This window comes from Semicossyphus pulcher, unplaced genomic scaffold, assembly GCF_022749685.1.
Source record: "Semicossyphus pulcher isolate SPU_LCO1_2020_fin unplaced genomic scaffold, fSemPul1.0.p SCAF_6, whole genome shotgun sequence".
In the NCBI taxonomy this organism is placed as follows: domain Eukaryota; kingdom Metazoa; phylum Chordata; class Actinopteri; order Labriformes; family Labridae; genus Semicossyphus; species Semicossyphus pulcher.
The window spans coordinates 31,355,221-31,382,376 of NW_027211737.1; the positions used below are offsets into that span (position 1 = coordinate 31,355,221).

Genomic DNA, 27,156 nt, shown 5'->3' on the forward strand with positions numbered 1-27,156 from the left:
GATATTTTCCTGATTAATTTATGGCGATCACAACTTCCTTAAGCCCAAGATGATGTCGATTGTTATTTCGTCTTCACTCACAGTAAGTAGTTTTCTGTCAATCAAATAATCAATTAGTCAGCTGATCAATGTAATTCTTCAAGAACAATTCTTGGACGAGATTCTTCTGTCCTGTCACAACATCTTTGGCAGCTTCTTTGGCAGGACCTGAAAATGTTTGTTCAGGCTTTTATCTTAATTCAGTGTCTGAAATTCTCAAACTTTTCCTGCATATTTTATAAAATGGATCCTTTAATATTTCTTATTTTAACATCCGATAAAATAAAATGACTTACCAACTTTAAAAGCCCCTTTTCACTCACTGCTTTGGTTTTACTGCACGATATATTTTCACTCAGAAGGAACTTTAAAAGCAAACTTTAAATGCATGTTTTACAGTAACAGCACTGAACATTTTAAGCAGATTAAGAGCTGGAAAAAGGCAGGGAAGAAAATGAATTGGTGGTAAAAAATAATTTACTTAATGTATGAAAGTCTGGCAAACACACAAACACAAACGTTATTTTTTTATAGAACTTCAACATTTGATTTAAGAGTCCTTAAAATCTAAAGAAACACTCGTAACTTAAATTGAAACAACAAACTGTAAATCCTTTACACCTAATGACACAGTCTGTTTAAGCAAACAAGGTGTTTAATAAATCTTAAACTAAAACTTTGTAGATTTATTATCAATTTGAGATTCATATTTACTACAGCTGTTAACAATCAGTAAGGTTTAAGGTGTTAGGGCACATTTGGGGACCAATTTACGTTGTCTGCAAAGGATTTTATCACAACTTTCATGCACTTTATAGCGATTGCTGTTAATAAGAAATGATGCCCCTATACACTGGTGGAGAAAGTATTCAGATCCATAGAGTAAAAGTACAAATACCTCACTCACAGTACAAGTCTTGCAATGCAAATGGCCACTTCAGTAAAAGTATATCAATAAAATCAGGCTCATGTACTTGTCCCCTCTGTCTGTTCTACAGTTATTTATTCTATAATTAAATTACAATTATTATGGTTGCAAATACTAAAATAAAATATAATTACATTATGACTCAAAACCAAACAACTCTTGGACCAAATTCTGGAGGTACATTCTTTCCCATTTTTTCACAAAAACACTCACAGGAACAATGTCATTTAAAAATACATATAAATCTTTCATTTTAAAACGGCTCACAGTTAAGTTTACCAGCCATCCTGCCACTGACCGCTGTTTTAAAATCGCTTTGTCGGCCTCTACCGGACTGGATTGTGTTTGGGACAGTTTTGTCCCACGGAGGCTGCCGTACTACGACCGTACGTAAACGGGAAGATGTACAATAGCTGAACGTACTTGTCTAGCTGAAGTATTAGACCCAATTATTTATTTAATTGCGTCAAAGATTGGCCTTGAAAGACTTTATTTTAGGAACAAAGCTTATAAAGTAAATTCAATTTATTACCTCTTTTTAAACAAGTTTTATATTTAACAGCGAGTGGCGCCAACTGTCCTGTTCGTTTTGTTTTTTTATAGTAATGGCGGACCGTGGAAACGATCCGCAGGAATGAATCCGTTTCGAAGTTCTCACCGAAGATGTCAAAGGTAAGAAGCGGAAATAAGCGGTAGGTTTATTTTTAATTTAATAGTATTTATTGTTTTATCCAAGCGATCTGTTTTACTTAATCTTGTCTCATTTTACCCGAGGTTGAGTCTTCAAAATATCCTATCGCTGAAAGAACAAATGCGAATTCATGGTGGGGCCACATAATAATTCTTGCTAAAACTAAAGTAATTTAAAGTGACAGCTGTGATATATGAATATGGCAATCCATCCAGTGGTTGTTGAGATACCGTATATTTCAATTAAGAAAAACAAAGGAAACGCCCTCAAAGAGCAATGGTGTTATCAAGTTCTAAATAAAAGGCAGCAAATGTTGAATTTATGATCTCTATCACTAGTTTCAAGTCTACTTCAATTTAGCATGACGTTTATTCACTACATATCAGTTAAATAGACGATAAAGCATAGTATGTTTTGGGAGTGGCTACCTGTTATTGACAAGTTGCTCCCATGGCAACCTTTCAATAAAAGGTTGCATTTTGCTAAGCCTGTTTTAAGCTAGACAAAATTAGCTTATCAATTCATATCAGTAACTGTAAGTTACAGATACAGTTTTTTAACCCAACTATCACTAGCATTAGCTGCTAACTTAGAGTGTTATGAACCCCATGTCCTCTTCAGCTCCACCCTCTCAACAAAACATCCATCCATCCACTAACCATGTTGCAGTACTCCTTTAATAAACACTTTTTCAGTATTTTCCAAACAAACAAAAATTATAATGTGTCAAATGCCAGATTAAGTTTTACAATTATTCATTTATATGCTCTTTTGTTTTCAACATTTTTAAACTGACTTAAATACTCAAATAAAGTGATTTATCTGATTTAGTGTTTAAAACCCAAACGATACAACATGAAACTGCCCCTCAGAAAAATTAAGTATTATTATAAAATTGATTAATATATAAAGCTTACATCGTCCATAGATGGATTGTTCGTCAGACAGAAGCACAATCAGCAAACACATCGATAATCAGATTAATCATTGATGTCAATTTCTGAAGAAAAAGTGTCTTTAATGGTTCCAAATTTCTTCTTCTTCTTCTTCTTCTTCTCTTACATCGAAGTAAACTGAATGTCTGCTGGGTTTTGTTTTATCTTTAACACAAAAGGCAGTTTGGATATTGGAATAATTGTTTGTTGTTTTATGAACTGATAATGATGTAGCTGCTAGTTGCATTCCTAACTTTATATGTTATACAATATTACATATTTATTAGTATTTTTTTGGAGACACATTTTGTCAGAGCTGTTGCACAAAAGGATCAAAGCAGTTTATGTAAATGTGATGAGATATTCTGGGTATGCATGTAAGTCACTGAACACAATGAACATGGTCGGATTGGCAGGGTTATCAGTGACACTGTCATACAGAGCTGCAGCATTCCCGGTGTTCTTGGGGGGTGGAGCAGCCAAGCCACCACTTCCCCGGGTGTAGTCTCCCACAAGGACCCTGGCCAGGTACATGCGCTTGTGCCCTTGAGTATCGGGCTTAGCGTAGCCTCGTGCCGAGTAGCACGGGTCCACAGCAAAGTAAGAGCCATTGCCGTACACCGCAGCTACAAAAACACAAGAAAGATCAGGCCGTGTTCAGACAGCACTTGTAAACATTGCATTGTTTAAACGTGTGTGTGTGTGTGTGTGTGTGTGTGTGTGTGTGTGTGTTTGTTACCGTGTGCTCCTGCGTAGCTGCGGTTGAAGCCTTGTGTGTTGATGAGATCGATGGAGTTGGCTCCGGTGCCGTGGAAGAGTCGCTTTTCGTTGTTTTGGTGTTGGTTCTTCACCTCCAGTTGTTTCTTCATCAGCTGGTAGCTCTGCCACAGCGTCGTGTTTTGTACACGTTCAATCTGCCAATGCGATTACAAAACCTGTTATTCAACAGCTTCGTTGGGCACATCCATAGACTAATGCCAGTGGATGGATGGATGAATAGATACTTGTGATTATCAGAGAGTAAACATACACTGATGATGTTTGCAGCAAGACCCGTCTTTGTAAGTTCAGTCTCTACATCAGTGAATTCTTTGGTTCCTGCAGTCACAGGAAACAGCTTGAGCAGGTTGCCCTTCATGTCATCCCAATGTGACGGCAGAGCCGCGTTATCTGCAAAGAGAATCATGAGAGGCTTCGTTTAGGGTCAGTTATAGTTTTGTACGATCTTTTACTCATCATTCATGTTAGTGTTTATATTAGTGTTGTCAAGTCTTTGTAGAATACGTCAACATGAAAATAATGTTTAGACCAAAGACTGCTTAGCTGTTGGGTTTAGCTGTTGTTGGGATCTAGTTGGAGAAGATAGTAAAATATTAAAAACTATTCGACTGCCAGAGTTGAAATGTGTGAGACTTGGCCTGCATCACTCCACAGGACGGCGTGGGCAAGACTGTTACAGAAACCAGCGGGGGAACGCAGCAGAGGGAAAAAGCAGCTTATGTTGCTAGCACAGCGTTGTTGAGTAAATACACACGACGCAGCACTTTTCACAAACAATGATGAGCACACTAACACCGACTCTGCCCAGACAAAAGCCTTTTACTTGGGATCGTTCTACGTAGCGATGTGTCTGTTCGGTGTTTTGTTAAGCTGGGTCCTCGGTGTGAACGCGAGTGGATTCGTGGAAGTCTTGTCCACAGTTTTGGGCGGATCGGCAGGGGAAGGGAAAGCAGCCGGAGTCAGGCGAGAAGGAGGCGTTGAGGTTATCCTTCTCGCTGACTTTGTTTCACTCTTTTCCAATCAAAATGAGACGCTGTTTGGGCAGCGTTCTCTTCCGGACACGTCCACAAAAATGGGAAAATAAACTGTGACGTGTTTGGAGAGGCTCGTCATTGCCAGGTGTGAACACCTGCACTTACAGTTGTCCTCTTGTGACTGGATCACGCAGGACACATGGATAACACCGGCAAGTACATTTTGTTCAAAGCTTGTTTTTAGCTCTCCAACTAATATCACAGTTAGCATGAATCACCAATGCACCTTGCTAAGCAAGCTAGCGCTACCTGATAATTAAGCATTGCTAGCACCTTGCTCGTCTCTCGCTCCACCCTCTCGTCAAAGTGTAGTCACATATTGCTCCAAAAAACAAGATGGTGACCAAAATGCCAAACTCAAGTTAGCTGTGACTTCCTCCATGTCATAGGATGTGCTTTTTATTTCTTCAAAGTACTAATGGAATGTCGGCTTACATTAAGCCCAACTGTTTTAGTCAGATGCAGATTCTATTACATGTGTCTCCATAAAGGCCTCTCTCCAAACGTCCAAAGGAACCTTTAGTCCTTTGAAAGAGGTCATATTGTCGCCTCCTCACTTCTTGTCAGCCTGAGATTCAGGCACCGAACACCATAGAAACATGGTTTTCTTTCGATGCACTGTGTGTAATAGCTGCCACTTGGGGTCTGTCCATGAACACAGTAACATAAGAGCATTTGATGTCGCCGTGAAGCAGCGTGGGATTATGAACATTTAACGAAATCATGTTCACATACGAGGTAATGTATTTCAGGTTTATATAAGTTACACTTAGTCAGGTGAAACGAGTTGGATTATGAAAGCAGACGCCTGGTTGTGTTTACACATCATGTAAATGTGGCGTATACCTTTAAACATGCACTTTGGAAACAAAATCATTCACCTTTCAAGTCCTTTCTGAGCAGCTCCACCACTCTGTGACCACCTGTCGAAACCGCTTTTTTGTACTTTACATCAACATTGTAGGTTTCATTGTTGATCTTGATCTTCACACTTTTTTTTGTCCCCAGAGCCTCCTCCAGTGTGAGGTTGGTGTAAATGTCGAAGGGGACCATCGTCCCGTTGCGGTGCTGAAACTGCCACTCGACCAGCGATCTCGCCAGCATGGCCTTTTTCTTCAAGTCCTCCTTCTTCTCCACCCTCCGTATGATCTCCCTGATGGACAGCAACAGAAATAAAGAAAAGGAACGCTCCAACATTTGATACACCGGACTGAAGCTTTATTATATATTTTTCTCAGTTTTAGTCGAATCAATGAATCCGCTGACCTGACCACAGACTCAGCGGGGAAGACGTCCCTGGTCAGACCCTCCAGGTGGATTTTATAGTCCTGGTCCTCCTGTCCTTTGTCCAAACGGATGCTAACGTTCAGATTCCTGTGCAGGTCCTTCAGCTCGTCGATGTCCTCCTGCGACAGGTGACTGATGTACGGGTCTGTGATGGTTTTCGTTGCCTGCTCTGCTATAATCAGCTGATTAATCCTTTCCTTAGCCTGGCTCAAAGCCTGCAGGAGGAGCAATGTGGACTTTGGTTACTACATGCAAAAACATTTTCAAGGTTTCCTTGTGTGAGTGTTTAAAGTCGGAGTCAATGAGCCCTTACACCTGCAACAACTTGCAATAAGTCCCTTGTTTTATCTTGACAAATACCAAAGGTACAAAGTTCCACAAATATTCTCCTTTGCAGGTACAAAAACAACAAAGTCTGTCTGGTCACACAGCTCGGTAAGTTTTGCTGCTTTCTCCAGGAACTGTCTGATGAACTCTCCTGCTGCTTCCAGCTCCTTGAGGCTGACCGGTGCCCAGCGTGATGAGCTGTTAGCTCGGATCAGTACCAGGATTTCTCTGATGGACACCAACTACCAGTGTCTGTTTCAGCTGTGGAGCGCCTGTCCATCAAAATGATTCAAATGTTGTCTGTATCTAGCAAGTCGCCGACAGACGAATCCAACAGGCTTTCTATACTGCGATTAGTTTGCAGCTAAAAAGGCAACGGGTCAAAAGAATAAAAAAAACTACAACCTGATTCAAATCCTTAAATGCTCCTTCCACCAGACGACAAGCGTCTAACAGTGACATTTGTTTGGTTTTGGGGGAGAAATAAGACGGAGGCTTCTCACGTTTCCAGTCTTAATGCGAAGTTCAGTCACATACAGGCTGATAAAGCTGTGCCCAGAAAGCTGAGATACTTTGTAAAACAGAAGTAAATGATTGCATGTTCACCCTCTCGTTGTCAGCACAGAGCTGAAACTCTGCCCGCTCAAACTCCTCCGTCGACAGAACCAGGTTCTCAGGGCTGGACCGCTCCTCCGTTCCTCCCGCAAACAGTGAAGTGAAAGTGTCTGTCAAAAGCATGGAAGAATGCAGAGAGTTAGATTTCAGTAGTTAGTAGAGTGCAGTGTTTTAATGTTTCTGCAGCATAAGGACATTAAAACAGTGCAAACACTTCCTGTTTTGTGATCACAGTTATCTTCTTTCTCTCTGCCATAAAACTCAAACTCAAAACTAATGCTGGGTCACTGGGAGCTTCTACATTCATACATACATATACATTAACGCATACACTATAGTTAATTCTAATTCACTGTTCTGCACCAGATGTGTATCCATCCGTCGCTGAAAATAGTCCCCGACAAATGTGCAGTTTCCTCCTGTTTGTTTGATTAAAAACTACATTGATCAGCTGTTTTCATTATTTACTGAGACTGTTTCCAACATGAAACGATATTTCTAAGCTGCTCCTAAAGATTTACGTGCCCAGTGGGTCCCAGTAGTCACAGGCTGAATCCCAGGTCTTCCTCTTGGCCCTAGTCCTTCATTTTGAGCGCCACCACATAAAATATATCACATGAAAGTGGAGACTAATTTCTTTCATAAAGATTTCAAACTCCATCCCGTGTAGCTTTGAACTGAAACGACACAAGTCAGGGGAACGCACTCCAAATCGAGCGGCTGGGCCAAGAGGAGCGATGTGGGATTGAGCCAACATATGGTTGGTGAGTGACTGCAAATGAGATTCATTGATAGTAAGAAAGAATTGATAAGACAGCAAAACCACAATAAGGATAAACTTGATCAAACTTCCAGAGTAGGTAGACTTTACATCCTCCCCTCAAACGTTCAGATACCTTTGATCTTGGTGAAGATGCTCTTCTCCTCCACCCCCTCTCCCTCTCTCCTTTTCATGGTCTTGTGAAACTCCATCACCATGGCCGTCTGGAAGATCAGGATCTTCACGCTGCTAACAGAGCTCGGATGTTTCTTCCTCACAAAGTCCACCACCGCGTCCACCATGGCGTCAGCCACCAGCGACGGGTTGGCCCCTCCCCGACCTAACAGGCAGACAAGGACCAGGGATGATGACGATGAGGTGAGGATGGAAAAGAAACTCAAAGGTGTCCTCATCGTGTCTCCTACAGGTGGACTTCAGTGCTCTTTACAGCCTGACATGAAAATAATTTATTAGTCAAACACTGAGATTTAGATCTGATGAGTTTATCGTCTCAGTCTCTAGTTTCAAGTCTTCTTCAACACAGCATGATGTTCATTTAGTCACTGATGCTCCCATTTAGAGTCATTCAGACCAGGAAGCAGGGGAGGATTTAGGGCGGGGCTACCTGTGATTGACAAGTTGTTATAATGGTTACCTGTCAACCAGGATAAAGACGTATCCCCCCTGTTGTCCAAATATGGTCACTTCTGGTTCCAAAAAGCCAAACGACTACTTTACAATCTTAAAAGACGTCAGATCAAATCCAGCGAGATGAGTGAAAAATAACCAGAAACATAAAAGTCTGTAATTCAAACAGCACGGCTGCACGAGGAACCAGTGAAATGATCAAAATAACTAATCTGAAAAATGAAAGATGAAAATGGAAATGTTTGAGAGAAACTCTTTCAGTCCCTTCAGGAGACGGAGGCACAGAGTAAAGATGAGTCAAAGCTTCTTTGTCGGATTTAAATGATAAATAAACAGTCACGTGTTTGTACAGACCTGTTCCCAGGGCCGGGAAGGCGACAGAGCTGAACTTGTTCTCCTCGCAAAACTTGAGCACCGAGTAAACTATTTCCTTGATCCTTTGGGGGTCGTTCAGGCCGACGATGTGGATGATGTTTCTGCACGGCAGCTGCCCCCCTGATGTCATGATCATCGGACGAGGCTGGTAACCCGGAGAGCTCACTACAGACAGGAACCAAACAACACTCATAACACAGTCTGGTTGGATAGAGAGAGACAGACTACCTATGTAACTTAAAGTTGGTGGATCGGCAGGAGACAAATTAAAAGTGTGCTGCGGTTTTCCATCAGCCAATAGAAATAAGGGCAATTCAGATCTACTGTCAGATATCTTAAAGTCGAGGTGAAATGAAAAATGTCATTTTAATCCTTTGAGATCACATCCCCGGTAATATTGTGCATCTATGTGACAATATAGGCCAAAAATAATAAAGAAAATCCATTTCTTCGTATTCTCATATCAAAATCTGATCTTTTTTTCTTCCGGTAAAACTAAATTTCACGCGTGCTTACGTAAGTTAGCACCAAACAATTTCAACCAATCAATCTGCAACATTTAGCCGCAGAGCACCAAGAACGCTCGGTCAGTTAGCTAGCTACTGCGCTGTGGAGAACGTCTGTCTACGCCCACTTCTCAACGAGCAAATCAAATCCCTCCAATGATATGTCCCGCCTGCACGTCCTGTTTCACTCGGAAATACGTCACGATACGGAAGCTAGATACTCTCGAAATGCCGTTTCAGCTCAACTTCAGAGTCCTTGTAAGAGCCTACATTTCTGCCGAGCAAACCGCCATCAGTTAGTAAATAAAGTGTCGAAAGAAAAATGGGTTGTTTTAGAAAAGTTCACCTGCAAGTTTGACCGAACCAACGTAAACAGATTTAACAATTTAATATTCCTTAAAATCCAACTGAAATGTTCCCATTTTCAACATAACGTGGAGTCGATGGCAAAGAACCTGAGCTCATCTGATCGAGACGTAGAAACACTGAGTTAGCTCAGCACACGTTTTAATTCTGTTTAAAGTGTCCCCTTTCTCATTTCTGTGGCTCTACAAAGAAAAGCTTAGTGTTGCATTGTATTTATACACTGAAATCCTTAATGTGTAATGAGTTTTATTACATGTTCCCTAAAGCAAGGCATTGGAACCTTAGCCGCTCCCGTGCAGAGCGCTACACTGTGTGAATGTGAAGATTTATCTGTGTGTAGATCGATGACGGTTCATCCTCAGATACGTACCGATCTGAGAGCACTCCAGCTGAACTGTCAATCCAGCGCTGTCCAAGACCGCCTTGGACACTCCTGAGAGATCAAAGAAAACAAGAGTCCAATAAATGATGCTGAAACAAGTCAGAGGTTATGAACAAAGAAATCATTGATGGATGCTGTATATAATTTAAAAACTGCTCAAAGTGGTTCTTAATAGAAGGATCAATAACCCTCACAATCTCCTCTGCATTACAAATGGTCCACCAGTGCCTGTGTTGTTGTTTTAGATTATTGTGATTTAATTTCTTTGAGTATTTTTAAAAGCTTCATATCCCCAGTATCTGCATAACCTAAGCCAGACATTCCCAAACTTAAAGGGATAGTTCGGAAGCTATTAGCACCGAGTCCCGTGCTCAGAGTTCTGCCCGGTTCCAAACATAGAATAAGTTGTTCCGGTGAGACGCCGGGGTCATGAAACCAAAAAGTTTGACCCTACAGAAACAACACGCAGGCGATGGTGATCCAATTAAACACTAAATCATCGTCCTACGATTTCATATACTGCACCATTCTTTTGGCGCTATTTTGAAGTAAACATGTCGGACTATGAAAGTGATGAGGAAGGTTTACCTTTAACAACGGATCCAGTGGGACCTCGAAGGGCATGATCCGCGTCAGGAAAACGATGAAATACGTGCGGTGGAATTTTTTTTATTACTACAGCCTGGAAAATCACAAATTGGCACCATGTTGACATGTATGTCCTCTGTGACAACAAACGTCGTCTCACAAGTTACCAGTTCCAGCGTGTTCTCTGAGTAACAGCTGATGGATCACGTCACCTGAGAAACCAGCCTGCTGCAGGCGTAGTGATACTGGATTGTTCAAGAGAGAAAATAGTGCCAAAAGAACAGCGCAGTATATGAAATCGTAGGACCACCAATTGGATCACCATCGCCTGCGTGTTGTTTCTGTAGGGTCAAACTTTCTGGATTCATGACCCCGGCGTCTCACCGGAACAACTTATTCTATGTTCAGAACCGGACAGAACTCCGACTGCGGCTCTCGGTGAGTGAGCTGATAGCTTTGCATCCACGACACTACTGGCAAGTATATCAAACAACTTGGTGTCCAAAAATCCGAACTATCCCTTTAAGAATGCTGCGGGCCACTCCAAAACTTTTAATTGCACAAGTCAATAATAGTAGTAGTAGTAATAGAAGGGCAAATTAATAATCAATCCACATACAAGTAACTATGGAAGCCCGAAGCAGACATGCATCCATACATTTAATACACTCGTTTATCCATTATAACGAGTCATTTATTTATTTTCAGTTATTTATTTATATTTAAATATAATATATACATATATATATATATCATATTTATTTAATATATCATTATATATATTATTTATGATCTCAAAACGTAAGCAAACGTGATATTCAGTAAACTACTTTTATTGTGAAAATCTCTCCCGGACCAACAGAGGAAGCTGACGAGGAGAAAAACAGTCACCTGATTGAAGGTTAAAGGTTTGATTGGAGGAGTTGATGATGACATCACAAGTCTCCTTGGTGATGTCTCCAGACAACACCTCGAGGGTGAGCGTACCCATCTGCATCTGGTACACACCAAGGGAGGGGGAGGACACCTGGCTGAAGGAGGCTGGACACACACACACACACACACACACACACACACACACACACACACACACACACACTGTTTAAATTGGGGCTGTAACTGTATTTTTGCACCAGAACCGGAGTCAAACGCTGGGCTGCTAAAGCTCTGTGTGATATGGGGCATTTATAAAATCTACTTTAATATAAACGATTAAATGAAATGTGTTGGATGTTTCTCACCTGAGGACTGTTGTGATTGTCCAGCTGGTGAATTGTTAAATTCCTGGGCTTCACGTTGGAAGTTTCTCTCACCAGTCTGACCTCTGAACTCCCTGGTGAAACGCTGACAAGCAAGATATTGGCACATTACTTAAATGAAGAGGATTTTTCAAACATCACACGTGCTGCGAGCAGAACCAACCTTTGCTGCTCAAAACTAGCTCGTCTCTGTGTCTCTGGTTTACCAAGTTTACCACCAGTTTATTTGATCACTCCTAACAAAAATGTTAGACTCACGTTATTCAATATCTATGCCTATTTAAATGATCAATAGTTTTATTGCAAACAATGCAATACATCTAAAGAAGGTATATTCTGTATTTCACCATTGGAATTGTTCATTGGGGTGCTGGTTTAGCTCAGTCAGTAGAGCAGGTGTGCCATGTACAGAGGCTATCGTCAGTGACTCAGCAGCCTCAGGCTCCCACCCTCCCACCCAGTTTGCTGCATATCATCCCCCACCTGTTCCAATATGTCCTGTCTCTCTTCAGCCGTCCTATCGATCAGGGTTACCTGTCGAAACAATTCGAAACCAATGTGGTTCTGACACGTTGGTGTCACCACACAGTGGTAAGAAGGTCCATGTTTAACAGGAGGCGCACTCATTAAATGCATATACAGGCGGGATGTACCAGCGCTGCTCGTGACGGGTGACTCCATTGCCCCCTCCGGGTGGGGAGTGAGTCTCTGCCTCAAGCAAAGGACTTAAAGTATCTCGGGGTCTTGTTCACGAGGCATTGACAGGCGGATCGGCGCAGCATCAGCAGTAATGTGGGCGTTGTAGGGACCGTCGTGGTGAAGAGGGAGCTGAGCCTGAAGGCAAAGCTTTCGATTTACAGTCGATCTACGTTCCAACCCTCACCTGTGGTCACGAGCTTTTGGTCGTCACCGAAAGAATGAGATCGCGGATACAAGCAGCCGAAATGAGTTTCCCTCGGAGGGTGTCTGAGCTCGGCCTTAGAGAGGGTAAGGAGCTCGGAGATCCGGGGGGAGCTCGGAGTAGAGCCGCTTCTCCTTCACATCAAAAGGAGCCAGTCGAGGTGGTTCGGGCATCTGGTCAGGATGCCTCCTGGGCGCCTCCCTTTGGAGGTTTTCAGGGCACGTCCAACTGGGAGGAGACCCTGGGGCAGACCCAGAGCTCACTGGAGGTATTACATATCCCGTCTGGCCTGGGAACGCCTCGGAATCTCCCAGGAGGAGCTGACAAATGTTGCTGGGGAGAGGGACGCCTGGGTCACCTTACTGAGCCTGCTGCCACCACGACCCGGCCCCGGATAAGCGGAAGATAATGGATGGAGATGGGGAGAATGTTCAGTAATTAATCGATGGTGGATGACGATCTTGGACAGCTAAAATAAGAAGTGATAGAATTAGTCCCCAAATGTACTTGGGCGGCCCGCCTGGAACGCTTCAGCCTGGAGATGTTCCCATACCATTTTATCCTCCCAAAACGGATTCTGATAAAATATACAAACATCTGTACAGACACAGATTTTTAACATAGAAACTGCTTTAATTTGTGTGATAGCTGTTTTAAATTATTCTAACTGATGTTTAAAAAAACTCCCTGGTAGGTGATCATTTGCCTGCTATAATTAAAGTTGCTCTCTCCGCTGGCACTGTTGTTGTTTGTTGCTGTCAAGTGTTTGTACCTAAAATGAGACCTTCTTTTTCACTCTGAAACAGGAGTTATGTTTTATTGCTGTTCTGGTGCTGATTTTTTGGGGAGGTCAATCAATCGTCTTTAACAGGATGAAATCTCACATCCACAGTTTGGCTGTCACTCAGGTGAACGACAATGGGCGACTCTCAGGTACCGAGGAGCTTTTTAGGTTGTATTGGATCAGCAATTCCAATATTGATATCTATAAATAGCATTCATGTCCTGGTAACCTGTCAATCAACTGTATGAAAGTTGATCGTTGCATCGAAAGCAGCAGAATCAAAGCCCGGTATTTGTTGAAACGACATGCAGTCATAGTTGCTACTTTCAGAACTTGATAAGAACTTAAACACGTCCTGTCGTCTTCAATAAGATGAACACTCACATCCACGGTTTGGCTGTCACTCGGGTGGACGACGATGGCCACCTCTCTCAGAAAGCGAGGACTTTGACTGCGGCTGTAGGAGTGGATCTCTTTCAGCAGGACTCTGGACACCACGTCTCTGGGGAAGCTCAGGTTTCCTGTGCCGATGGCCGGGAAGGATAGCGACTTCATCTGAAGATTCTCAGCCTCAACCAGACAATATCTGATGATGGATGTTAACATCTGACACAAAAAGACGACCAACAGAACATGAGAGACTGCACTACAAAAAACAAGTTGCAGACCAGCAGGTAGTCTGTCCTTAAAATCCCTGTCCTTATTGAAACATATCGAGTAAGGTTACGTAACAAGGCTGGATTTGTAGTCAGGAAGGTGTAGGTGCACATGTCTGTGGGCTTTGGAGTGATGTTTTCTGTCAGCTCAAAGTTCAAAGGAATATTCCTGTAGGTTAATCCTTCTACTGTACTCACCTACCATCAGTTACCTTAGGACTTAGGACTAGTACGTTAAATGTCATGCTCCTTAAAGTCCGCTCACCTCCTCTGACTCGCCGCCTCCGTTGTCCCAACCAGGGCAGACAACATGAAAGACCTTCTGACACATGAGGTTGAAGCTGCCGGTGATGATGACGTCTCCGTACTGCATCGTGGTCACGCCGGCTTCAGACCTAACGTCGGCCTGCAGCCCGGGCCCGGCCGCCTGCAGGATGGCATTGGAAACAGCTCCCTGACGTAGGTTCATGTCCTCTGCAATGGTGTTGACGATGACGTCGGTCTGCAGATCAAGCATCACACACAAGGAGAGAATTACAGCTTAAAGATCAGTTATTTCCTTGGTGTTCTAATGTGAGCCGATTACAGCTTCAATGTGATCAGAGAAATTTGTTCAGTTGTCAAAAAAAAAAAACAGGCACACTAAACATTAAAAGTCCGTGCAGGAAGAAACAACAACAATATGACTGAAGGACATCCTGCTACTAACTGACCGTTACCAATCAGCCACACTTGGGACACTCCTCTTGCTATTAAACTAATATAGAGGTGCTGTGATGGGTTGGTGTATAGTAGTACTCAACACGCGCCACCAGAGTGGTAGACCAGATCAGAGTCAGTACTCACAGTCTGGTCCTGAATGTTTCCCTTCCAGAGAACAATCTTCAGACCCTCAGCTGTGGTCTGCTCCATCCTCCCCGGCCTACAGCCAATCGGAAAACAGAACTGATGTCACCACAGTGAGTATGGTCACCATTACTGCTTCTGAAGTGTTTTTGTTTGCTTGTTGTGAAATGGCAGGCCCATTTTACAGACTCTTTAGGCGCTAAAGAGCTAAATTAAAAATTAGGAAGAAGATAAAAGAGATAAGAAAAAGGTAAAGACAAAGGACATTACCCTCCATGTCTGATGTTTCCTCTGGGGCTCTGACCTTCCCTGTTACCATGACCTCGCTGAAATCTACCTCCTGTATCACCAGCTCCTCGTCCTCCTCCTCGATATCCTCCTCTTTCACTAAACTGAACTGCCGCCCTTGGTGGCGGCATATGATGTCCACCTCGACCTCGGCCCTGTTGATGTCCGCTGGAAAGTAGGCAATAAAGTTCAAACACACAAAAATCCAACTTCCAACAAGTCTGTCAGATTTACATTTTGTATGTTGTCAATTGAACAGAATGTAAAAAGGAGATTGATTTAGTGGCTGTACGTGCTGCAGCTGTTGACAAACAATCCCTGGGCAGCATCTTTAAAGCCCTCATAGTCGGCGTTCAGGTCTATCCTCTGTCCTATCTCTTAAATCTACTAAACCAGTACGCTAGTCAGCAATCATTCAAGTCTGGCTGGTAGCTGGTAGCTAGTACGCTAGATTTACCGCCTAACCCTAGCTCATCTTTTTCACAGCGTCTCTCATAAGCCACTTTCCCACTGGCCAAACAACCCCTTGAACACCCGGCTTTTTAGCTTAGTGGGAAAGGTTACAATCGGCATTCAGACCAGGGTCCAATGACTCTGCAGTAGACCCGGGTAATTATCGCCTCAGCTCTGATCGGCATTGATGGGAACACAAAACCTTACCGACACGCTAATCTCCGCCCCCTTTCCAGCATGCTATGCTCTGTCGCTAACTTCTGTGACTCCTTGTCATCTCAGCTACAAATTCTGCCCGTCTCCATTAGGGCCGGGTTTAAAATTTAAATCAATTCTCATTTGAGTGACCCAATATCGATTAATAATAATTATAAAAATCAATATCGAATCGAATTGAGAAATCCATATCGATACCCAGCCCTAGTCTCCATCCGAGCAGCGCTCAAACATCGTTCCAGATTTGTCGGCGCCAAGTTTGATAAACAGACTGAATGAGTAATAGATACAATAAAGACCTAACCACCGTAACATCTTCACTGCTTGCTAACCCTGTCTCTGGCCCGTTTGTGACGTCAGACGGTGACGCAGCAGAAAAGAGACGGAACAGAGGATACTTCACTGACAATGGGAGAAGAGACAATCGGGTCTGAAAAACCTGGGTCAACACAATCAATTTTGGTGGGAAAGGGGAAATAGACAGGCAGTGACATCCTAAAAACAAAACGATGCTAAGGTAGGCCTACATTAAAGCAAACAAATATGGATGGATTATTAAACGGACTAAGGAAAACAACATAATACAACATATTTTGAAATCAATTCTTAAAATAACCCATTTCCAAATCCTTGTAGTACTTTATAATCTATTATTATAAAATAAATTAATCATTTTACCCTGAAGCCCTTGGGCTTTTTCCTCCAGCCTGCTGTGGTATTGTCATAGTTGGTTTGAGGTCAGTGAACTCTCTGTTGACAGCTGTGGCCAGGACTCTCACAGTGTTATCAATGTTGTCTACCAGGTGAATCTCAGTCAATGATCCTGGACTTCCTGGACTGTCGCAGTACTCCCGCACTGCCTGAGCTATGGTCTCAGCACAGAGATCAACGGGAAAACCAAACACACCTGAGCTAATGGCTGGCAGTGCAATGGTGGAGCAGTTCACTTTTTCGGCTTGTTTCAGACTTTCTTTAACAGCAAGCTTCAGAAGAGACACTGACGTCTTCTTGTCATGGTCAGAGAACCGAGGACCAACTGCATGCACGACGTACTTGCAAGGTAGGTTACATGCACCTGTTGCGATGGCTTCACCTGCACGTAGTTTTCCATTTTTCGAAACGTAGTTGCTGCTGATTTTCTGCAGCTCCGGTCCGGCCGCCTTGAGCAATGCCAGAGCCAGGCCGCCAATGTGCTGTAAATCCTCGTTTGCTGCATTGACCACCACGTCGACGCCAAAGCTGCAGATGTCTGCCTTGCTTACTGACACCAATACTCCACTGGCAGTCTTCACTTTGCAATAACAAAAGCCCTTTCCTTCCTCATAGCTCTCTTCCTCCTCTTCCTCTTGATTCTCTGGACGAAGCATCACCACACAGCTGAACTCTGTCATTATGGTAGACAGAAACAGGCTTCCTTGAGACTGGAAGTACTTCTTTGCTCCAGGCTTTTTCACACTGAAGTCGTCACTAAAGAGAGCACTAGTCAATTCCTGAAAGCAGGATTTGGCTTTCTGGACGTGAAGACGAGCCCCGGCGATACTGATTCGTGGCCTTGGTGAATCAAAACTCACTTTCACGTCGTTGTCTTTGGCAATACTGACCCATTCTTGATTTTTCTTCTTCTCAATGAACTGAACAACAGCGCAGGACTTTACAGGAAAGGTTTCTTGAACATGTGAGTAGTTCACAAGGAATTCCATCAGACTGCTACTGACCTCTTTCACTGGATTCAGGAAGCCGGCAACTGTTATTTTGTCTCTTTTCCCTGGGTGGATCTGGATGGACACTGCTTTTTTCATTGAGGAGTTGTAGATGTCCAACAGCTGTTGGTTGAGGTTAGCCCAGTTGTGAAGTTTCAGAACTTCCTGGTCTTCCACATCCAGAATCTTAAAGGACAAAACCTCCTTCATCTTATTCTGTGCCGCAGCAAGGACACTGTCAGAACTCCCCAACAGCAAAACCCCCTTGCTTTCAACAGTGAAGATGGCACAGATGCCCTGGGATGTGAACAGGGAGTGCGACATGTCCATGGCATCGACGGTCTTGAGGAAGTCTAAAAGACTTGGAGGGATATCTATCTGCTTTTTGCTCATACCCACATTCCTCTCCAAGATCCATGACTTAGTTTTGAAAACCTCTGCAGCAAGTCCTGTAATGGTCAACTTCTGGGTGCCTTTATCATAGGAGAGGTTCATCTCAGGGGAAATGTCCTGTGCAGCTTTCTGCAATCCTTCCTGCTGCAGGATGTAGAGCATTGCAGGGGACAAAATAAGTTGCTCAGAGACACCGTTTTTCTGCCGCTCAATCTGACTCATTGCTTTAAGAACGATATTCTCCACAGGAGCCCTGATTTGTTTTATATTGTCAGCCTGACCAGCCACAGTCAAAACACCCCTGGAAGCATCCAAAACCAGGAGGGCGTCATCCCTGACAACAGAACGGACTTCTTCCTCTGCAGCTTTCCATGCAGGCCTGGTAGCCGTACATTCGAAGGCTGTGTACCGAGACATTTGCTGACGGAAGGCATCTTGGGCAGTGCTCCTCCACATATCTACTCGTTGGGCCGTCAGACCTTTCTGCCTCAAAAAATTTGGGATAGGGCTTAGCTTCACCTCAGGGTTCTCCATGTTGGCGCTGCAGAAGTACGGACGCATCTGATCGTTGACGGTCTTAAACAGTTTCTTCATCAGGAGGAAATTCCAGATAACAGGGTGAACACTCTCTGTGATGGGCTCAGGCATCTTCCATGTTGGTCGTTCTTTGCCGTACAAGGCGGTGCCCAGGGACTCATAATATGGATACAGCTTGACAGGAATGGATCCAACAATATAGTCCTGTTTGATGCAAATGCTTTCCACAGCTGCAGACAAAAACGGAGAGCTCGGGTGAGTAGTTGTTTTTAGCTACAAGACATTTACATAATACTGAATTAATATCAAGTTTCTATATAAGTTAGTTATCCAGGTGAAAAGATAAAATTTTGCCAAAAAATACGCATACACCCCTGCCCTTAAAGGAGAAATTCACCCCTGGAAAAAGCCACTGTCAGTCAAAGCAGGTGTTCTCTTTAATCGATAGAAGCGAAATGCATTTTTTTGCATTTCCGCGTCGCTTCACATCTCAGCCCTGGGGGTCGTGACCCACTCACAGGCTCAACTGTCACATGCAGGTGAACTGATGTCCAAATCAATTCGACAAATAGTGTATTTCTTATTCTTTGGTCTCAAAGATGTCTGGGCTTGCCAAGATCTTTTAGTTTGGTGTCATTACACTTCTTCATTTATTTTGCACTTTTGCACTTAGTTTAAACACACTTGAAGGTGAACGTCTGTTAAGTCACTATCTATCACCGAATGAGGTAACACAATGGTGATTGAGCCTATGGCCCACTGATGAAAGCCTTTGCATGTGCAGTATATAGTATTATTATGGACTGGGTGTCTGGTGCGACATTCATGGAAAAAAAGCGGCGCCCAGTTAGTGACGTGTTTTCCATCAGCCAGCAGTGGTTGGTCTGCCAGAGAGGGTAGGCGGAGCTAAGCGGCTGCTTCTCCGCTCTCTGCAAGTGTTGCGAGTAAACTGTAATCTACTATGGCTGACCAAACAAAGAAAAGATGGATGACTACAGATACAACTTCAACAAGAAGTGAAAATCCAAAGAAGAAGAAACAAACTCGACGCTCAGATGAAGCAAACAGTCTGAAAGAGAAAGCGACCGTCAGCCAGGAAAATCAAGAGTTACAACCGTGACAAAGGAAGCCAGCCGTAGACGTCTGGTTCAATTGGGAAGTGTCTGATTATCACCCGTGGGTGGCGCTCAAGAGCACAAAACTGAAATGTTTGAGATTGTATCTCTGAATAAATAGGTAAAAAAACAAGAATAAAAAACCTTTGGAGTCACTGAAAGTGACAATGGCAGCCTCTTCATCTGGGATCATGAGGATGTTCTCTGGCAGAGCCCAGTTCTTCTCAAAATACAGCTCCAGCATGTCTGCAAGAGGATCAGGAGGAAAGAAGTTTAATAACTGCACACAGAAAACTTTGTGAAAAGAGTGTAAGTCTTTGTTAACAGACTTTGTTGCAGTCAGTGATTTAACAGTTTTTACCATCAACCACAGCAGAAGGAAGTCTCTCCACTCTGACGCTCTTTGCTGCGTCCAACAACCAAGCAGTCATTTTGTGTTTCTGCAGCTTCTTGCTGGACTGACTCACAGTGAGGAAGTTCTCCACATCTGCAAAATACTCTGAATTAATCATTTAGGTTTAGTCTGGTGACCATTACACCTGTTTGTTAGAAATACATTCAGGCACAACTACAACCTGACTTTTTCTAACATACACTGGTCATGATGTGGTTAAAGATTCGCTCTGCAGGTCTCACTGTGGTTTTGTGGATGTGCATATTAAGTCTCGTGTTCCTTCCTACCTGCTGGGCGGTGAAAGGTGACCACGGCTCTGTTGGTCTCACAGATGACCTCCACACTGTAGAAACTGTCGTCCAGACCTGAGATGTTCTCCACCAGCATCAGCAGCAGATCTCTGGACATGCTGTCCGCAACGTTGTCCAACACCACAGAGGCGCTCTGAACGGACTCTGAGAGGAGACACATAAAAAACAGTCAGACGCCTGGTCAGAAAAATACTGGACCTCAATTTCAGAAGGATTGCTGTGACACAGATTCATTTAATCTTTGAATGTCAAAGCAACCGTTTCCCTGAACTGGAGAATCACTGTTATTACTTTAGTACTTAAAACGAGCAGGGTGAGCTGATAAACAACAGAACGTACTACTTCAAAAAAGTCAACTATTTTTGATAAGGTACTAGAGGTCTGCTTCTGACCCTCCCCTCTATTAAAAGATCGAGTTTGAGTTTTTCCCAACTGGTCCTGAACGCATCCCTCCTTCCCTTGTCGCTGTAACTTGCTGCCCTGAAGTGCTTATTGAGCGAGTGGTCGAGCAAGTATGAGAGAGAGCGAGCAGCAGAGTGACGGGAGATACGAGCGGAGCAGAGAGAAACAGCTTATATTTAACATCGTACCGGAGCTTCATTCAAAACGTTTGAGGCTCAAGCCCGCGCTCACCAGAACCTAAGAACAGTTGTTTTAAACTGTATATTGCTTTTACTGTCTTTGCTACTTTGTTTTTACATGTCAAGTGTCTTTGAGTACCTTTTAAAGCGCTATATAAATAAAATGTATAATTATTATCATTATTATTATTATGAACTCAGCCCTCTTGTTTTTGTGACGCATCGACGCACGTTACACAAATAGACGTATTTCTGTAATCGATGAGGTCGACGAGTCGCCCCAGCCCTTACTCCAACGGATTGTTTTACCTTGTTGTTTTTCTTTGTTCTCTGCAGAGGCTCCATCTTCAGGAGCAACCTCTGTCTCCGGAGTCTTTGAATCAGCAGGTGACTCTAAAAATCCAGACAATCAGGTTTGTTCGGTTTAGATTATCTGAACACATAAACTCAGTGAACCACAGGAGAGAAGCAGAGTGTTAAATCAGCAAACAGAAAACATCAGTGTGCTTATAAAATATTTAATCGTTTCAGAACTTCCAATGAGCTGTTTTTCCTTGTGAAAAGTTTGAAGTGTTTAAACTTTATAAAACATGTTATGATGAGCACGTCCAAAACATCCAATAAAAGTATGAATGCACATATAAATGACGGATGGGAATAAAATACTTCCAGCTTAAATAAAGGCTGGTTATAGTCTGTATTCTTATATGTTCAGAATCAAACACTGAATGTATCTTCTTTGTGTATCAAAGCCTGACACATCTTCTGTTCCACGGAGCTCTATTGCATTTTAAAAATGCAACTATGTAGCAGCAGAGCACCGCATGTGAATTCATCCTCTGCTTAAAGTAGTCCCCGACAAATGCACTATTACCTCCTACAGTTCAGAGCAGCTGTTTAAGCTGCATTTTCTCAATAAACAATATATCTTTGAGCAGTTGAATTTAAGGTGTAAGTTGAGTCTTGACAACAAGAATGAAAACACAGAATAACCATTAACATGACTTTAAAAGGACACCAGAGAATCAGTTTTACCTGAGACTTCATTATCGTTCGTTGGACTCTGAAAAGTGAAAACAAAAACAAATTTAATCGCACTGAAAAAAATGATGGGAGGAGAAAGAACATTTCTAAACATCTGTTTTATATACAAACTATGAACTCATCAAAACTGCTATTTCACTTTGAAATAAGCGAGGTGGAGATTTCTCACACTGACACTCATCCATCCATTATCTATACCGCTTATCCTGTTCAGGGTCCCGGGGGGCTGGAGCCTATCCCAGCTGTCATTGAGCGAAAGGCGGGGTACACCCTGGACTGGTCGCCAGTCAATCACAGGGCTGACGCACAGAGACAGACAACCTTTCACGCTCACACTCACACCTGCGGGCGAGTCACCAGTGAACCTAACGAGCATGTGTTTGGACTGTGAGAGGAAGCCGGAGCACCCGGAGGGAACCCACGCATGCACGGGGAGAACATGCAGACTCCACACAGAAAGGCCCGCCACGTCTGAACCGGGGTTTTGAACCAGTGACCTTCTAGCTGTGAGGCAACAGCGCAAACCACTGCACCACCGTGCAGCCCACTTACACTTCATATATATAAAAATTATGTATTATTATTATTATTATTACTGGTACTCTGGAGAAAAGGATAAATATCTGAAGGGGTCAAACCCCCCAAAATGTTCATCAGGGAACAAAGAACATTTAAATAGGACGAGTATAAAACTAACAAAAAGTTTTAAAAGTTTAAAAATATATATAACAACCAATCACACATATCTACCACCAGGTGTCTTTACTGAGCTAACATTGACCGAAACACAAGAAGGACCCTTTAAAGTGAATCAACTTTTTCATACGGTCATTTTAATGTAAAAAGAAAAATGTGCAGCATCTGAAGAGAAAGTATTCACACAGAGCACAATTGTACAAATAAAGGGATATCATGCGTTAAGACGAGTAAAAAGCACATCATGTTTTCCACTGGTTCCACACGGACATCTACTAAAATGCCAGGATGTCGATATAAAAGAGCCCAACCTGACACAGGACAGTTTTACAGCTGCTCCGTGTAAATATTTAACCTGCTGTAAAGATCTCTGAGGTGATCAGTTAGTTTCAGCTCCAAGTTTCACCCAATGCAGGAAGTCCAGACAGTTTTCATGTCTTATTTTCTCCTCAGGTTGATGTTAAACTAAACTTTATTTAACATTTTCCAAAGTGGTTAAAGAAACTAAATCTGAATGATGTCACAGGGTTGATGTTTCACTCGGTGTTAATGTTATTTAGCTTCACTTTGATGAAACAAGAGAATACTCCATGTGTGACATTATGAGACACTGTGGAAATCAAATCTTTTATAGATCAGAATACGGTGACTTTGCTTAAAATAGTCATGAACATGATATCTCTCTTTTATTATTTATGATTTTCACGTTATTATCGTCATTATAAGACAATCAGAGTGCTGAGCCAGTGCGTCAGGTTATAAAAGAAACACACCCGGTCACACTGCAGAGTCCACACACACAATCAGCAACAACAGATGTGTTAGAGTCCAACTTCCTGCTGCAGAAACTCATCCAGGAATTTGTTTCCAGGGAAGAAGAAACTTAAATGAGCAGTTGACTTCAAACTTTTCGGTGTTTTTGGACTAAAGGGAATGAGAACAAATACTGCCACATCACCCCTCCCTCTGTCCTTTCCTCTTTCCTGCCCCACCCAAATCACTTTTGGGAACTTTCCAACTTTTCTTTCATTCAACCTTTATTTAAATCTCGAGGAATCCACTGCAGCCTGAAGGCTCCTCCCAGTATCATTTAACAATCCATGTATGACTCAAGCATTTATTTTAAGACCTGAGAACAACAATGATAACACACGAGCCCCAGTGGCCTTAAAGGAGAAGTTCTCTACTATTTTTACAAATTTGGGCATCGAAGTGACCCATAGCAACAAACACTTTTGGAATCGGTCCAGTAGGTAGCATCCGCTGTAGCTGCGATACGGACCGGGGCAACTGGGCCCGATCAAAGTACCTCCGCTAACAGTGCTCGTTTTTGCCACCGACAGGCTCCGATTGTTACCCCAGGTGTTCGACAACAATACGGAAAAGACCCCAAAAAAGATCGTCCTTTTTTTAACGAGTAAGATCCTTTAGGACAAAAATAACTTAGAGTTAGTCACTGGAAGTATTTTGATTGCTAACAAGCATTAGCATGTTGGGGATTATGGAGTGAATGTGCTAGTACGCTAACATTTGCTGGCAGTCACTTCTTTAACCTCTGGTGTGACGGCCCCTGCATAGTATTACTGCATATTTGTGTCCTTGCAGAGGAGCTGGTTGATGAGCTGCAGCGACATGGAGCACCTGGGCCCATTGCCCCATGGGTATAAACAGCGCAGCTTCCGGCTCTCTCTCTCTCTCTCTCTCTCTCTCTCTCTCTCTCTCTCTCTCAACGACAGCACCATAGTTTGTTTAGCTTTGTGTTAGCGCACTCTTCAAACATCTTACCACAGCACACTCACACACCCACATGTACACCACAGCTTTCACACAGCTCATAGTATTTGTAAACTCCTCAGTTCATTTAACTTCATTTTGTAATCAATTCTTTACGGGCCGGGTGACGACACTGGACAAAAACACTTTTTAATGCTAACAAACGTTAGCATGTCAGGAGTTACTGTGCTAGTATGCCAATGCTTGCTAGCAGGGACTTGTTTTACCAAAGCTTTGGGACAAAAACAATTTTAAAACTTTGAAAAACTATTTTTGACTTAAGGACCAGCTAAGAGAATTTTCCTGGACGTTTCAGGCGTATTTCACAGTCTGTATCTGAGTTTGCTTCAGTGACATGTTTCAGTCGTCAACGTCATGTGACTTACTGTAATCGTGAAACTGACCAACCAGTCATGACAACTAAGACAGCTCCGATCGCTCATGAATACTTAGCTGAAAGGTCGGGGAGAAACTAGGAAGAGGACCATGAGTTAAGTTGATGGGAAATGTAGTCATAATGGCACTGAGAGGTTCATATCAATGTGACTGTAACATGATTCTAGTGAAACAGTCTGTATATGTTTAACATCAGCTGTACTTACGGCTGCAGAGCTCAGACGTAACTCGACAGTTTTGTTGTCCAGGATGATCTGATGGTTTTGACGGGCGAGGACTCTCTCTCTCACTGGAATCACACCAAACACTCAAAATCACACAAGGAAGCTTTAAAGGAAAACATTTATATGTTGGGAAATAAGCCAATTCTTTTTTTTTATACCAAAGGTGAAAGTCTTGTCATGTTACATCTTTTTCAAATATTTTGAAAAACAAAACGATTTCCTGCTGATACAGCAGATTAAACTCATAAGAAAATGTTAACGAGGTAATAACTCAGGAGGGACGTAGGCTCATTTTCTCATTGACTTCCATACAAGCTCATTTTTTTTCAACCAGTAGAGTCGCCCCCTGCTGGCCATTAGACAAAATGTGGGTCTAAAGAGGACATCTATATTGGGGGCTCTGTTACTCTAATGTGTTCGAATCGCGTTGGTGAAGTTTGTTTCATTTTAAAAACTGTATACATATTTTAATTGAATTATTTTTCGGAGCCTCTCCTTCCTCCTCAAACCAACAAGCTGTTGCTATTCAAAGGTCAGACCTTAGCCACGATTGGCTACAAGTATTTGGAGTGACCGCATAGCCCCTCCCCCACATGTGCGATCCAATGTAGGGGAGTGGCCGCCGCACTGTCACTCCAAAGTTGTAGAAAACATGGCTGCTCTAGGATCGGTTATTCGCCTTGTACGATTCAGAATCGATCGGCGGTATCGGAATGGTAAGTCAGAATCTTGACGACGACTTGACTACAAGCTCGTGTAAGAAGGCAGCCTGAGGTGAATGACGGTGGATGACGATTGGTCGATTTCAGCTAAAGCAAGGTTCTGCGTAGAAACCTGCAGCTGTTCTGAACAGCCCATTTCAGAGGCGATTTTTTTAACAATTCTGGAAAAACACGAAATTACACAGTTTTCACTTTTTCACTGTGAACAACAAACACCCAAAAATGTGAAACCCATAAAATATAAGAAAATCCATTTAAAAGATAAGACCCCTTTAAAGCGCTCCAGCACTGACTTCACTCATGAAAGCAGATGCTGTATCTACTTCTTAAACACAATCTTTGTGACTCATCAGAACAGTACGGAGTAGGAGTGGTGGCTGCACACATCAAGTGCATGCTGGGAGGTCAGCTGATAAAATCTGGGTGTTTATTTAATCTGATATGAGACGAGTTTTTATCAGAAAATGTTTAATTTCACAGTTAAGCATGTGATTGAAAACAAATAAAAAAATGAATCTTCGTGTTTTATAGTTTTTAGTTGTATTTTGCCACAGCCTCGTGTGTCGCAGTGTAACTCGGGCCTGCGTATTTCTGTTCCGTGTCATCTTGTTCATAAGTGTTTAAACTCGGTGTTTGAGTCGAAACTTTGTTGAAATCCGATTTATCGACATTAAGCGGAGGATTATCTTCGTGTTTCGTAGTTTAACCGTCGGACGGAGACTCACCCTCCTCTGATCTGAAGTACACGGCGGCTCTCGGAGCTTCTTCCTCCGCCTCCACCCGGCAGTCTCCCCCGCTGGACTTCTTCTTGCTCTGGAAGTAAAGTTGCAGTTTGTTCTTCACTGTTTTGGCCTGAGCCGGACTCCAGTCCCCCTCCACGGTCACCGGCGGACACTCGATCCCCTCCATGCTGCCCTCCCGGTACAAACACACCGACAGACTGGCACAAACAGACGGAAAGGCGAACTCAGACTTCAGGCTGCTTTCACTTTCGTTTCTCCGATAAATGACGGAAAAATGGAACCGATTTAGCTCAGTACACACGAGTCACCGAAACACGACGTTAGAATAAAGTATAAAGCTTTAAATAGCACATAGAGATGACTTTATCTTGGTAAAGTTGTGATAAGAACAAATATTAAGTCATTGTTCAGAAATAACAATCACACATGGTTTTATTCACATGAAGTTGAAGGTGTTGTGATACAGGAGAGTTGAGTTGCTTTACTGCTTTATTTCTAATCAATGATTTATGATCGAATATTCACTTTCTAGGATATTTCTTCAATTGACCAACAAGTAACCAAGTTATCGTTTCATCTTTTGTTTTCAGCTTTTTTCTTCTTTGTTTGTTTGCTATATTTACTACTTTTAATATTAGTATTCATTATTTCATTCGTGGTTTTTTTTCCGTCTTATTTTCTTTGTTCATTTTCTCTTTTTCCATTTGAAGTAATAATTGTGTTACAATTCCCTTTTTGTAAAGCATTTTAAAAGATATGAAAATGATATTTTATTATGATGATCATGATTATTATTATTATTATTAAGTAGTAGTAGTGTCAAAAAAGACTGCAACGGTGATTTGTGTATTAACTGGTAATTT

The 27,156-nt window shown here is 42.6% G+C and overlaps 1 protein-coding gene across 1 annotated transcript; it reads right to left on the reverse strand.

Annotated features, from left to right (window-relative positions):
• Nucleotides 1–510: 510 nt before the first annotated feature.
• Nucleotides 511–26,494, reverse strand: LOC138610110 (protein mono-ADP-ribosyltransferase PARP14-like). Its single transcript, XM_069682804.1, has 23 exons — nucleotides 26,276–26,494; nucleotides 24,811–24,893; nucleotides 21,731–21,758; nucleotides 21,005–21,088; nucleotides 20,091–20,258; nucleotides 19,771–19,896; nucleotides 19,554–19,655; nucleotides 16,343–18,524; nucleotides 14,978–15,163; nucleotides 14,708–14,783; nucleotides 14,127–14,363; nucleotides 13,590–13,811; nucleotides 11,503–11,605; nucleotides 11,153–11,302; nucleotides 9,662–9,724; nucleotides 8,399–8,584; nucleotides 7,533–7,736; nucleotides 6,628–6,746; nucleotides 5,674–5,909; nucleotides 5,289–5,560; nucleotides 3,624–3,763; nucleotides 3,333–3,507; nucleotides 511–3,219 (listed from the first exon to the last, which is right to left on the reverse strand). Exons 1-23 carry the CDS (start codon nucleotides 26,457–26,459, stop codon nucleotides 2,936–2,938), a joined length of 5,610 nt encoding a protein of 1,869 aa, XP_069538905.1. The 5' UTR covers nucleotides 26,460–26,494; the 3' UTR covers nucleotides 511–2,935.
• Between the last annotated feature and the right edge of the window lie 662 nt (nucleotides 26,495–27,156).